The sequence below is a fragment of the Somniosus microcephalus genome, chromosome 6, assembly GCF_052327205.1.
Source record: "Somniosus microcephalus isolate GS21.2 chromosome 6, FLI_Smic_1.0, whole genome shotgun sequence".
In the NCBI taxonomy this organism is placed as follows: domain Eukaryota; kingdom Metazoa; phylum Chordata; class Chondrichthyes; order Squaliformes; family Somniosidae; genus Somniosus; species Somniosus microcephalus.
This window is the reverse complement of record NC_140992.1, coordinates 218,421,812-218,435,922: the sequence shown is the minus strand read 5'-3', so window position 1 is coordinate 218,435,922 and position 14,111 is coordinate 218,421,812. Positions and strand designations below refer to the sequence as shown.

Here is a 14,111-nt window from a genome sequence, read left to right as displayed (position 1 = left end):
ATGACCTCTCATCTGTTCAGATGAAAGGTTAACCCTACCTTTCTTTCTCCACATGAGTAGTTTGCTCTTAATTCTACTCCATTGACATGGCACTGAAATTATTGATATGGCCATATGGCCTGTGCCCATTGGCCATAAAACCGTACAGCTCAGAAGCAGGCTATTTGGCCCATCATGCCTGTGATCACCAGACATTGAGGTATGGTCATCAGTCACAAAGGAAGAAATCTGTTGCGAGAATTAAACAGGATGGTGGCTCTTTTAGTGAGATACCACTATACAATTACCACTGTGCACCTTATGTGGAGGCAGAATCTGTTGACGCCATCCATAAGTTGACAGCATCTGGAAAAACACTGTGCCAAGAGGCTCAGTTGCAGGGATATTGTGAAGAGTTTGGCACTATAAATATGCCGTTGACTCCAATTTCAGGGTTTGAAGTTCTGGCTGTGATTTAGTGGTCTGACTTGTAAGATGACAGTTGTTTCTAAATGCCAAAGAAAATTTCCTCTGGTAGATACATTAGACCTAGGTTCATATAAAAACTGCTACTACATAGAAGAAAACTCTCTTGGGGGGAGAAATTGGACCATGTTGCTCCTGTTTTTCAGATGCGAAACGGGGGCAGAAAGGTCCAATTTTGTGGGGCTATGTTTGGTGCGCCAAAGGCACCTGAAATATGCCCAATGCCATTTTCACTCAGAAAATATTCAGGCATTCCTGGAGGATGTCCAAAACAGGGGTTAGGTCCCTTGTATATGATAATGAGGGGCTTAATGCCTATTGAAGGACCTCTCTCGGAAATTCAGCAGGACCGGCATGTGCCTGGCATGCTTCACTCAGGTTTTCTTATTCTTGCTGCAGCTCAACCAAAGGTCCTTAAAGGGACTGCCGGAGGCTGGCAACGAAAAGGACAGTTTCTTCTTTTTAAACTTACCTTCATGTGGAGCCAGTCAGAGCAGTAGTGCTCCTCCTGGCTCTACAGTACTCCTTAGGCCCGCTGCCAGCCCACATTGCCCATCCCCCACCCCACCTGTTCTCTTCTTCTCTCTCCCAGGACCTACCTGATGTCAGGGATGCAGCCACTCAAATTGGTCAGGAGCCAACCTGTGAGCTGCTATTGGATGTCCAACTGGTGTCCGCAGCTCGCCAGAATTTTGCTGATGAGGCTCAAGGCCCAATTTTGGATGGGTCTCCAGCTTCTGGTGCGCTCTGAGCATGTCACCTATTTGAGGCCCGAAAATGGGCCTGAACCTATTTTCCTAGTCCTTGGTTCATTCCTGAGAGTGTGCTCTATTGGTACAAGCAACCCATGAAGACTTCCCACCATGTTACTGAAAAGTTGCAGGAATGAAGCTTTATGTTTTTAAAAAAGGTTATGAGACAGCTAAAAATAACAGGAGCTTGCAGAACTTTGAGCCCTGGGCTACTTAGACCAACTTCAGGAAGTGAACTTTATGCAAATTTTTAGAAATGTTTGTAAAGCTATTTAAGCCCTCCTTTTTTTTGAGATTGCCCCCTGCAGAGTGAAAAAAATGACATGAAAAGGCACTGAAATTTTTTTTCCTCTGTTGCAATCACTACCCAGGACGGTTGGCACAGTCCATCACAGCCATCCATCGGGAACTTGGCTATCCAACGACCGGGTCAGACAAGGAAAGGTCTGGCTCACATATTGGTACAGTACAAAAGAGAAGTAACCCCAGATGATTTTACCCTACTGGTGACAGGCTACATATTGAGGTGGAAGAACGTACAAAACTCCACCCAGTTATAATAACATTTCTTTTCACATACCTGACTAATTGGTTCAGGCTCTGTTGTAGCAATTTTCGCCTCACATGGCTTGCTTATAACATAAGGGGCTTGAACGTCAAATCCAACTGCTGCTGCTGTTGTTAGCTGCAAATTAACAAAACACAAAATACTAGGTGTGAAACCAACAATGACTGACGTAATTAAATTCACAACTGTGTTTTCAGCACTCAGGTTAAATGACTGTATCTTACTGAGTTTCAATGGCAGATACCAATCGAAGAGTTCTGAAAAGAAAAACACTGCAAATGCTAGAAATTTGAAATAAAAACAAAAAGTGCTGGAAGTGCACAGCAAGTCCATCAGCACCAAAGCACAGGTTAACATTTTGAGTAAGAACATAAGAAAAGTAAAGGTCGAGAAAAGACATTTGTCCCATCTCATCCATCTAGTATTGCAACTCACCCAATCTAGCATCCAACTCATCTCAAACTCCCCTTATGTCTTTGATACAACTTGCAGTATATCACCCTTTGATAAAAGAATTTATTTTAAGATCTGTTCTAAATTAACTTTTCACTAGGGGCTTGACTAACGTTAAAGCAAGATTTTGGGTTCACTTTATCTATACCATTCAATAACTAGAGTGAATGGTTTAAGCTTCGTTAATCTGTCTCCTAAACTCATCACTTTTACACTTGGGATTATTCTTGTTGTTCTTCAGTACAACCTTTCCAATACATCTGTGTCCCTTTTGAATTATGATAATAAGTATTGCACACAGTAGTCCACGGGAGACCACAGAGTGGGATCTTAACTGGAAACGAGTTTCAGGCAGAAGGGCAGGGGTGGGGGGGAGAGGCACGATTAGCATCAAACTTCCCCAACGCCATCAATTTGAGGTCTAGGCTATTTAAATTTGTGTAGCAAGTAGTGCAGCTCCTGTCGCATTATTTCAGGGAGTGGTCGCCTTTGCCCTTGCGAGTCTCGGGTTCGAATGGCTCTGGTGGGTTGCTCCCGATAAGGGCCCCTGCTCAGGGCTATGTGTGAAGGCCATTGGCGCACCCAGCCGAAGAATAAAATGTTCCCCAATGATGGTGAAGGTGGATGAGATATGAGTTAAGAAATCAAAAACTATGGGCATTAGAATTTATGGGAACAGTAATGATGTTCCCACAAAATCATCCCTCTATGTCTCCTCTATTCTAAGGAAACATGAGCCACACTACAAATGGCAGCAAGATTAAAGCCCCTGCCCCTACAGGCATCAAAGGCTGGCATGTGATGGTACACACGTGCTTATGACTAGCATTACCCAAAGTTCCTTTTGATAAGGTTATGACCTGTAACGCCCAGGACTAACCTGAGAAGAGCTACCAGATTCGCCATGTGGAATGTTCTGAACAGGGTCAGGTAGTTGGTATCATTAGTCTATGAATTAAAGAGTGAATAACTGAGGCAAAACCAGCGAATAACTGTCATCATTTTGTGGAGGATGTGGGTCTGCTGTATTCCGGAGGAACCGGGCACATGAATGGAACAGCACTCATTCTTCGGTCCTTCTTTGATACATCTCTGACAATGTAGCATCCTATTTCTGATCATCTTTTATATGCCAGTCTGCTGCACTGTCATGGACAGATGTCCATTATTGTGGCTTATGGACCCATTGAGGAAGCCACAGACACCACCAAGGTGAATTTTATCAGCAGTTAATAGTGTTGATACAATCAATTCCACTGCATGATGAACTTATCATACTTGGAGACCTGACTGCCACACCAGGCTGCCTCAGAAGTGGCTTCAAAACTATTCTTGGCCAATTTGGCTCCTGAACAATAAACAATAATTTGCTGAGACTCTTCGTCTTCTGTGCATCATATTACATCATTATCGTAGGTAGTTGGTTCAGACGTCGTGACCTCCAGGTGCTGCACAAAATATTGGTCCAGAATCACAGCATAGTTAAATCATACCAGGTTTATAGAGGTACAGAAGCGCCAACCAATACTGATCACCATCTCCTCATTGCAAAAATAACAATTCAACACAGGAGTGTACCTTATATGACATATATGACTCATATGCCTGCAAGAGTTCAGAACTTGCCAACAAGTCCTCTGTCACAGTGCCAAACAAATTTGATACACTTGGCATTCTACCGGATGATGTAGAATCAGCCCGGACGACCATAAGTACAGCTATCTGAGAAGCCTCAGACATCGTCAAAGGACCAAAATGCCACAGGCGATGTCCTTGGCCATCTGATGAGACATACCAAATCCTGCAAAAGAAATCCAAAGCCAAGCAGCACCACAATGACACCGATGCAAAAAGCAAAAGGGACCTGGACGTCTACTTTGAGACAACCTTGAAAATCAGGCAGAAGGAATCAGGACTAATAACTTACAACCTACATATAAAGCTATTCAATCACTCCGGCCAACAACTGAACACCACACTGGGTTAACGCATATAAACAAGGCTGATGGCAGCACATGCTCAACTCAAGAAAAAATCCTGCAAAGTTGGAAAGAAGCTATATGAATATACACGCATCTACCCCAAAACACCATGCTCAAACCTGAACTCATTAGCTGCAGATGGAATACCTGCTTCCCAGACCTCTGTCGATATACCCACGTTAGTAGAGGTCTGCTCAGCTCTAAAGAAATTACAAAATAGCCGTGCTACTGGTCCAGACCGTATAAATCCCAAATTCCTCAAGTGTGCTGTTAAGCCCACAAGCTCAGCACTACATCAATTTTGTAAGGGTTTGGACTACTGGGAAAGTGCCCGTAGAGAACATTATTTTCCTCTATAAATGAAAGGCCCACGCACAGTATGGCAGCTATAGACCAATAACTCTCCTTTCAGAAGATCAGTGGGAGGTGTTCAAAAAAGAATTTAACGTGATACAGAACCAGTTTATACCCCTAAGGGGCAAGAGCTCTACTTGCCCAAAAAAAACCAGCCATAGCCTAACATCTGTTGTCGGGAAATTACTAGAGTTTATAATTAAGGATGGAGTGACTGAACACCGTAACATTTTTTAGCTGATCAGAAAGAGCCGGCATGGATTTATAAAGGGTAGGTCACACCTGATGAACCTGATTAAATTTTTTGAAGAGGTGACTAAAGTAGTGGACAGGGAAATGTCTATGGATGTTATTTATATGGACTTCCAGAAGGCATTCAATAAAGTCCCTCATAAGAGACTGTTAGCTAAGGTTAAAGCCCATGGAATTGAGGTCAAATTACTGACCTGATTAAGAGATTGGCTGAGCGGCAGGAGACAGAGAGAAGGGATAACGGTACACTAATTGGCAGGATGTGACCAGTGGCATCCCACAGGGATCTGTGTTGAGGCCTCAACTATTCACAGTATTTATTATCGACTTAGATGATGGAATAGAAAGCCACATATCCAAGTTTGCCAATGGCACAAAGATAGGCGGCATTGTAAGCACTGTAGATGGAAGCATAAAATTACAAAGAGATATTAATAGATTAAGTGAATGGCCAAACCTGTGGCAAATGGATTTCAATATAGGCAAGTGTGAGGTCATCCACTTTGGACCTAAAAAGGATATATCAGAGTACTTTCTAAATGGTGAAAAGCTAGAAGCAGTGAAGGTCCAAAGAGATTTAGGGGTCCATGTACATAGATCATTAAAATATCATGGACAGGTACAAAAAAAATCATCAAAAAGGCTAATGTAATGTTGGCCTTTATATTTCGAGGACTAGAATACAAGGGGTTAGAAGTCATGCTTGCAGCTATACAAAGCCGTGGTTAGACCACACCTGGAGTACTGTGTTCAGTTCTGGGCACCACACCTTAGGAAGGATATATTGGCCTTGGAGAAAGTACAGCGTAGGTTTACTAGAATGATACTTGGAGTCCAAGGGTTAAATTACAAGGAGAGATTACACAAACTAGGGTTGTATTCCCTGGAATTTAGAAGATTAAGGAGTGATTTGTTTGAAGTTTTCAAGCTATTAAGGGAAACCGATAGGGTAGATAGAAAGAAACTATTTCCACTGGTTGGAGGATCTAGGACTAGCGGACATAGTCTAAAAATTAGAGCCAGACCTTGCAGAAGTTTGGAACTCTCTTCTGCAAACGGCAGTTGATGCTGGGACAATTGTTAATTTAAAATCTGAGATTGATAGATTTGTGTTAACCAAAGGTATTAAGGGATATGAGCAAAGGTGGGTATATGGAGTTAGGTTACAGATCAGCCCTGATCTCATTGAATGGCGGAACAGGCTCGAGGGGCTGAATTGCCTACTCCTGTTCCTATGTTGCGTGCCTGGAAAAGTCTTTTCCTACATCCAACTTGCTCAGCTTCAGCCACTTCTGACGAAACACCATCGCCCTGAGAAATCAGGTTACCCAGATGGGCGATCTACAACGAACATCATTTGCTCTTTGCCTATTGTCTGAGATTCATTGAGAATTCAACCCCCTTCTGGAAGTCGCACACAGACCTCAAGACAGCCTTTGTTTCTGTTGACAGCAACGGCCTATAGAAAGCTTTACAAGGCATCAGCGCCCCTGACATTGAGGCTAATTCAAGATCTACATAATGACCCAGGAGTATGGGTCTGACTGGGGAACCATAACTCGGAGAGGTTCTACACCAAATCTGGAGTAAGGCAGGGATGCATCCTGGCGCCAACCCTGTTCTGTCGTGCAATGGACTGGAACCTTGACCACATCCGTGCAAATATTGGCATTACTGTCGATCAGACCTCCTTTCCGCATCAGATTATATGGATGATGTCACCCTCCTTGGTCAGGACCAATGTTCCCTTTAAGCTGCACAGCTGTGCAGTGCTCCAGAAGTCCCACGCAGCCAGTGAGCCAACTTCTGAAAAAAACTGCGATCCCAGACCTTCCCCCACCCCAGCAAATCCCGGCCCCGACCGTGACGCGTTCCACGGCTGTTTGCGCCCTACCCAGTACCCTCCTTGCCTCTACATAAATATCGGGGCCATTGTGTGGAATGGCCAAACGGATGCTTTTGAAAATCTGGAAAAAAGCTTAAACTGGTTGACATATCATAGTGAGGCAATTAAAAGACATAAAAGGGACAAGAAAATTGCCGTGAAAAGACAGGAGAAGTAATATAAGGACAAAAGGAAAACACTGCAAATGAAGGAAATCCAAAATAAAAACAGAAAATGCTGGAAGTATACACAGGGTCACCAGCATCCTAGAAAGGAAAAGGCAGGCTAGTACCCCAATTCAAAACCCCCCACCAGAACTGCGTTCTGATGAAGTGTCCACACCCAGAACATCAATAGACCTCCCCCAGGTGCTGATGGACTCCATGCATTCCAGCCATAAATTAGACTAAAATTGTGAGCTCAGAACTAGAGTACATAGGTTTAAAATTAACAAGCCTTGTGAGACCAAAGATTAGAAGAAAAATTTTCTCACAGCGTGTATATGGAACAGATTCTCAGGAAAAGCAGTTCATTAAATTCTTCAAAAGGAGCTGGATAAATATCTGGTTGGAGGCAGGATTGGCAGTCAGAGAGATAGGTTAAGGCTAAGATGATAAAATACTTAATGCAAAGGAAAATAAAGATATCTGTGTTTCTAGGGTGCTAAACATTGTTTGGAGATGTGAAATTTGCTTATTAATGCTGGAGACTCAGGGAGTATTTATGCAGAGCTTTCTCTCAGGAAATTAACTGGGTGAGGTTGACTGTACATGGCTTGAGGAAAAAGCTTGATCGGCTGAAAGACCTTTTCCAATTCTATGTTTTCTCATATTCTTATTTGCATTTGTTGCTTGGAGTTCCATTTATCATGGCTTAGAATTCTGGAAGAAATTAATTTAAAATGGTCCATATTTTCTCCGCCATTAGCTTTGTGAAAACGGCATCTCGCTATCTGCTGCACTGTTGAAATGCATTGAGTGGCATGATGTTGCTGTATTTGTGCAGCAGATATGAACTAAACGTGCCACAGAAAGTTAAGATGTCCATTTGAGTCTAAGTAGCCTTTTAACAATGTGATAAGTGTTAACTGTTGCCAATCAACCTTTCTAGCACTGAAAAGTAACTATTACAAGTGTGGAGTATCATTCCTTCAGGTTTTAATTGTTGGAGAATTAAAAAATGTTGAATTTAAAATAAAGACTTTTTTTCCTTTTCCTTACTGCCTCTTTTTTCTCTCTTTCTTAATCCAATCTTTCTATTGCACATTATTTTATTTCTCTTTCTGTGCCTGATTTGACATTGAATTCACCCACTCTAATTTACACTTGCTTCTTAGTCCTTGTGCTGTTAATTTTGCAATTCTTCAATCTGATTGGTTAAGGAGATACACAGTTGTTTGCCCTGTTCAGTCAGGTCCCAGATGGCCTGTTTCCCTTGCATTTTCAGCAACTTGCCACGCAAAAAAATTAAAAACCTAAACATGCAAGGGCAAGTCAAACTTAGAGACGTCATTAGATGCCCTGCCACTGCAAAATTTGGCACAATAATATAATACACTTACTGGACTGCCAGAAAGCTCTACATCGGCCCACGATACTCTTTTTTCTTCTCGATTATCAAACTTATATGATTGTTCTCTAGGTTTCTGTGCCTAAAATAACAAGTGCCATGGAATCAGACTTCAAAAGATTGTTATTATTCATTCTTTCCTTCTCTAGAAGTTATCCTTTATTTACCCCAATATTTTTTTCCTTGCTAGTCCTCAGGCCACATATCCTCTGCATCCAGCGGTTAGGATAAACAGCCTACATCTTAGTCTCTGCTAATGATGCTGTTGACTGATTCCCAAAAAGAATGCAAAAGTAATTCTGTGGAGACTGCCCATCTGGTTTTACCACACCATCCAAGAGATGGCATCCAGGCTCCACCTCTTTGTAACAGTGCAGCTAAGGGGCTGAGTGGAGTGAGAGAAGTAATCCCGCTTCGTACCACTCCGTAGTACTACTTGCTAATTGCTACTTGCCTCACCTCATCTGCACTGAGATCCTCATCCATGCCTTTGTTACCTCTAGATTTGACTATTCCAGCGCACTTCTGACTAGCCTCCCTCGTTCTACCCTACGTAAACTTGAGGTAAATCAAAACTCTGCTGCCCATGTCCTAACTTGTGTCAAGTCCCATTCAACCATCACCCCTGTGCTTGCTGACCTACAATGACTCCCAGTTAAGCAACGTCTTGATTTTAAAATTCTCATCCTTGTTTTCAAATCCCTCCATGACCTCGCCCCTCCCTATCTCTGTAAACTTCTCCTGCCCTACAACCCTCCGAGATATGGAAACGGTAACATAGTGGTAATGTCACTGGGCTAGTAATCCAGAGACGAGAGTTCAAATCCCACCACGGCAGCTGGTGAATTTAAATTCAGTTAATTACTTCTGCGTTTAACTGGGGTGCAGATCGAAGTGCGCCATAGTCCCGCTTGGGAGAGGCAGGCGACCTCATTGAGGTACTTAACTGCCCGTTTACAGACCCTTAACAGCCTTTTTAACGTGAGGTTTCAACTTTAACTGGTTGTGCACGGGATTGACGGACCTTGGGAAGCTCCCTGTGAAGGGGAAGTGGGAGCTCAGTGGTCATTGTGCTACTTCATTAAGTGACAGCTGGAAAAAGCATATAAATACACACACCTTACACCTGCTTCCTTGCCCAAGGGAAAGGCTCTTGCTGACACCATTTTGTGCAGAGATTTTGCTTTCAGGAGTTTGCAGGTGATTTCTGCAACCTTGGAAGCCACTCTCACCACATTGTAAGTCACTCACTGCATTGGAGGATTGTGCGTTTGATCTCCACTTAACCTGGTATCTATTAGATCAGCTAGGGTGCAGCTTATGCTGTCTCACCTTGGACCTCAGATTCAGACCAAGATGAGTCCCAGCACCAACAACACCAGCCACCCCAGCAGCAGCAGCAGCAGCAACATTCTCCTCAGCGACCTGATGCTCCACAGGAGAGAGGGGATTAGCGCAGGGGTGCACCGCATCGGAGGCGATAACCCCAACACAAGGTATACAGGCCGAGGATGAGCTTCCTCAACATGACTGAATGCAGTGATTCAGGAGGCTCAGGTTATCGTGCCAGGACGTGGCAGATATTTGTAGCTTGTTGGAAGAAGACCCGCTGCCCAGAGGACCTGGTGGACACGCCTTACCAGTGGCTGCCAAAGTCACTACTGCCCTCAACTTCTTCGGCTCAGGCTCCTTCCAGGGATCTGCAGCAGACATTTGCAGGATCTCGCAGTCAGCCACCCACAAATGTGTCACCCAGGTGACCGATGCCATGTTTCACAAGTCAGCCACTTATGTAAACTTTGCCACTGATGAAGCCAGTGTTATTGATCGGATGCTTGGCTTTGCAGCTCTGGCTGGCTTCAGGGGTGCAGGGTGTCATGGACTGCACACTGTGCCCATGAAGGCACCCCCAGATCACCCAGGAGTTTTTCTGAACTGCAAGGGCTTCCACTCCCTCAATGTGCAGCTTGTCTGCAACCATTAAAAGATCATCATACATGTGTGTGCCAGATTCCCTGGGAGCAGTCATTGACTCTTTTGTCTTGTGCCTGTCCATCCTCCCTCAACTCTTTGCATCTCCAAACAGATTTGGAGGCTGCTTGGAGACAAGGGCTATCCACTGAAGACGTGGCTGATGACACCCGGGAGGACACCAAGCAATGAGCCCGAGGAGTGCAATAATGAAAGCCACATGTCCAACAGAATTCCAATTGCCACTGTTCTGCCCACCTGACCAGTTCATTGATATCTTCCTGCAGTCTACAGCTTTCTTCTTCATTATCAACCGCACAGCCGATTTTAGTATCATCTGCAAACTTCTTAATCATACCCCCTACATTCAAGTCTAAATCATTGATGTGTCATAGAGCAAACAATCGGCATGCTGAAGATGTGCTTTAGATGCCTTGACAGTTCTGGAGGAGCCCTTCAGTACGCACCAGCAAGGGTCTCCAGAATCATCATCATACTGTATGCTGCGCGCTGCACAACAGAGTGCAGCAGCGAGGAATGGAGCTGCAGGAGGAGTAAGGCGCAGAGCCTCTTCAGAGGAGGAGGAGGAGGAGGAACAGGTGGAACACAAGGAGGAGGAGGAGGAGAAGGAAGAGGAATCTGAGGTGGAGATGGCACCAGCAGCGGTGTATTTTGCTGCCCATGAGGCCCGGGATGGCCTCATAATGGCCCGGTTTACTTAAGTTGCACGAGTGCACCCATATAGCTTCCAGATGTTGTACCAACTTCACCTCCCCCCACACCACAAAGCAGTCCTAAAATGACCAAACCATTCCTGTAAACCAAATCCCCATTGCTCAAGGTTAAGTAATGTCTCACCATTCACACCAGACAAATCCACTTCCCAGATAGCAGGCAAAAATGGACAAGACGGTAAAGTAGTGCAAAGAAATAAAATTTATGTGTGCCTTAGCACTCACATTTTGGCAAACGCCCATGTGCATTTACGATTGTGTCTTTTTTCTTTTCCAAGTGCTTCTATGAGGTGCAGCCCCTGTGGCTTCAGCAGAGGTAGAGGCAGGCTGCTCACTTCCCTGCTGTGGCTGCTTTGACACTTTTGGCAGACATCCTCTGGGTTTCAGGGCCTGTGAGGGCCCTGCCAAAGAGTGTTCCCCTGCAACTGTGCAGGGGCAGACTCGGCCATCGGGATCCAAGGCAGCATGTGGGGCTCTGGCTGAGGGGGAGGCAACGAAGGAGAAGTGAGAGCACTTTGAGCAGAGCCCCACTTCCATGTCCCCTCTCCACATCATCCCTCTCATGGGCCACCCACACTTCCCTGCTAGCAAGGAGCTGGCGAGCACCTTGCTGCACATCAGTGGGACGATGAACGCCCAAGTTTAAGTTGGTATTCCTCCTAGAGATGAGGTCGATGAGAGTCTGCAATCTGTTGCTCACAGCAAGCATGTTTTTGTTCGACTAACGCATTAGCTGCTCCATGCAGATGGCCATCCTTTCCATGGAACAGCACATCATTGCCATTGCCTGCAATATGATGCTGCTCATGTTGGAGATGGACTCCTCCCTTCTCTGGACAATCGCGCACATCGCGGCTGGAAAAGCTGCCAGAGCCTCACAAATCTGTTGCTGCTCCCCCAAGGTCAACCACTTTGTTGACGGTCTCCAAGGTTCAGCATTTGCATCCAGCTGAGCAGAGCTTGGAGCGTTCTGTGCCCTCCAGTGAGGACTCTCCATTGCTGTCCCTATCTTCACCATCTGCTCTCACTCACTTGTGATGTGTACAACACTGGGTGACAACACTAATCTATGTCTTGCTGGACCCACTGAGGTGCGCGTATCTGTGCTGGTGCTGGGTGCGCATGGGTGTGATGACATTTTTACCCTCAGAGACTGAAGCTTCCTCTGAGGAGTTGTTTTCCTCCTCCGGCTGGATAGTTGTTGTGGGGGGTGGGGGCACTTGATGGACCTGTTGAAGAGTAAAGACATGAATTAGACCTCTTATGACAAGAATGTGTAATGTCACCATTATGGACATGATGATATTTCACTGAGAGACTGTTGTATGCCATGTGAAATATTTAATTCTGTCACCAGGTTGCTGGGAGGTCCCCCTCTGTCCTTCGCCCACTGCCATCAACTCAGTCATTCCACTTATTTCGAGAGCCTCCTCCTCTGCAGGCGTCAAATTTGTATATATTGCAGAGCCACCTCCGGTTCTCTTTCTCTCCTGTTCTGCACTCTCTTCTCCTGCAAGGAGGGATAGAAGAGAACTTTGAGTGAGAGTGAGGGAATGAATGCAAGGGGTGTATGGATTACATCTGTAGAGGGTGACTATGAGGGAGTGGCATGACATTGCCAAATGACCTCCTTCTGTGGTGCTACTTTGTGGGATTGCATTAGGCTGAGGGTGAGTGTCAGTGGTGTTTAGTCAAATGGGGATGTGAGTAGGTGCATAGACAGTGAGGGATGGGTGCACCTGCAAGGTAGGTTGGTGTGAGGAATAGGCTTGGGAAGACAGAGTGATGGGGTAGGGGTGACACGCACATCAGGATGTAGTTGAATGTTGCATTGTACTCACCTTTCCTGACCTCATGAGATCATTAAATCTCTTCCAGCATTGAATCCAGGAGCGGCTGACAACACCCCTGCTGCTCACATCTTGGGCAAACTCCAGCCCTGCCCTCTTGGTTTCACTGGCTGCTCTTTTCCTGCCGCTGCCAGGGAATAGTACCTCCCTGTGTGCTCTGACTCCCTGAACCAGGATTCCAGGAAGGCATTTGAGAATCTGGGCGCAGCCTCCTGTCGCTGTGAATCCATGTTTGCTTTCACCCACACAAATCACTGCGATATAATCCTGAGGATTGGGAGCAGTTTAGGATTCAACAAAGGAGGACAAAGGGATTAATTAAGAAAGGGAAAATAGAATATGAGAGCAAGCTTGCTGGGAACATAAAAACTGACTGTAAAAGCTTTTATAGATATGTGAAGAGAAAAAGATTGGTGAAGGCAAGCGTAGGTCCCTTGCAGTCAGAATCAGGGGAATTTATAATGGGGAACAAAGAAATGGAAGACCAACTAAATACATATTTTGGTTCGGTCTTCACAAAGGAGGACACAAATAACCTCCCAGAGATGCTGGGGAACATAGGGTCTGATGAAAGGGTGGAACTGAAAGAAATCAGTATTTGTAGGGAAATGGTGTTAGGAAAATTGATGGGACTGAAGGCCGATAAATCCCCAGGGCCTGATAATCTACATCCCAGGGTACTTAAGGAAGTGGCCCTAGAAATAGTAGATGCATTGCTGGTCATCTTCCAGAACTCGATAGACTCTGGAACAGTACCCATGGATTGGAGGGTAGCTAATGTTACCCCACTATTCAAAAAAGGTGGTAGAGAAAAAGCGGGGAATTATAGACCGGTAAGCCTGACATTGGTAGTGGGGAAAATGCTAGAGTCCATCGTAAAATATGTAATAGCAGAGCACTTGGAAAGCAGTGACAGGATCGGACAAAATCAACATGGATTTACAAACGGTAAATCATGCTTGACTAATCTACTGGAATTTTTTGAGGATGTAACTGGTAAAATAGATAAGGGAGAACCAGTGGATGTGGTGTATTTGGACTTTCAGAAGGCTTTCGATAAGGTCCCACATAAGAGATTAGCGTGCAAAATTAAGGCACATGGGATTGGGGGCAAGGTATTGACTTGGATGGAGAACTGGTTGGCGGGCAGAAAGCAAAGAGTTGGAATAAATGGGTCGTTTTCCGAGTGGCAGGCAGTGACTAGTGGGGTACCGCAAGGATCGGTCCTAGGACCCCAGCTGTTCGCAATATATATTAATGATCTGGACGAGGGAAT

General features: G+C 45.0%; 1 protein-coding gene across 9 annotated transcripts in view; it reads right to left on the bottom strand.

The window, feature by feature from the left end:
- The window catches only part of rpgrip1l (RPGRIP1 like), a 253,367-nt gene that overhangs the window by 103,375 nt on the left and 135,881 nt on the right, over positions 1-14,111 (bottom strand). For 7 of the 9 annotated variants that reach the window (XM_085991423.1, XM_085991415.1, XM_085991421.1 and 4 more), the window contains exons 19-20: positions 8,273-8,362; positions 1,798-1,902 (exon numbers count right to left, since the gene is read on the bottom strand). In XM_085991423.1, coding sequence (XP_085847549.1) covers positions 1,798-1,902; positions 8,273-8,362 — 195 coding nt within the window. Of the gene's footprint in view, positions 1-1,797; positions 1,903-8,272; positions 8,363-12,778; positions 13,103-14,111 lie in introns of those variants that run through there. The other 2 variants (XM_085991420.1, XM_085991424.1) reach the window with 2 other exon arrangements.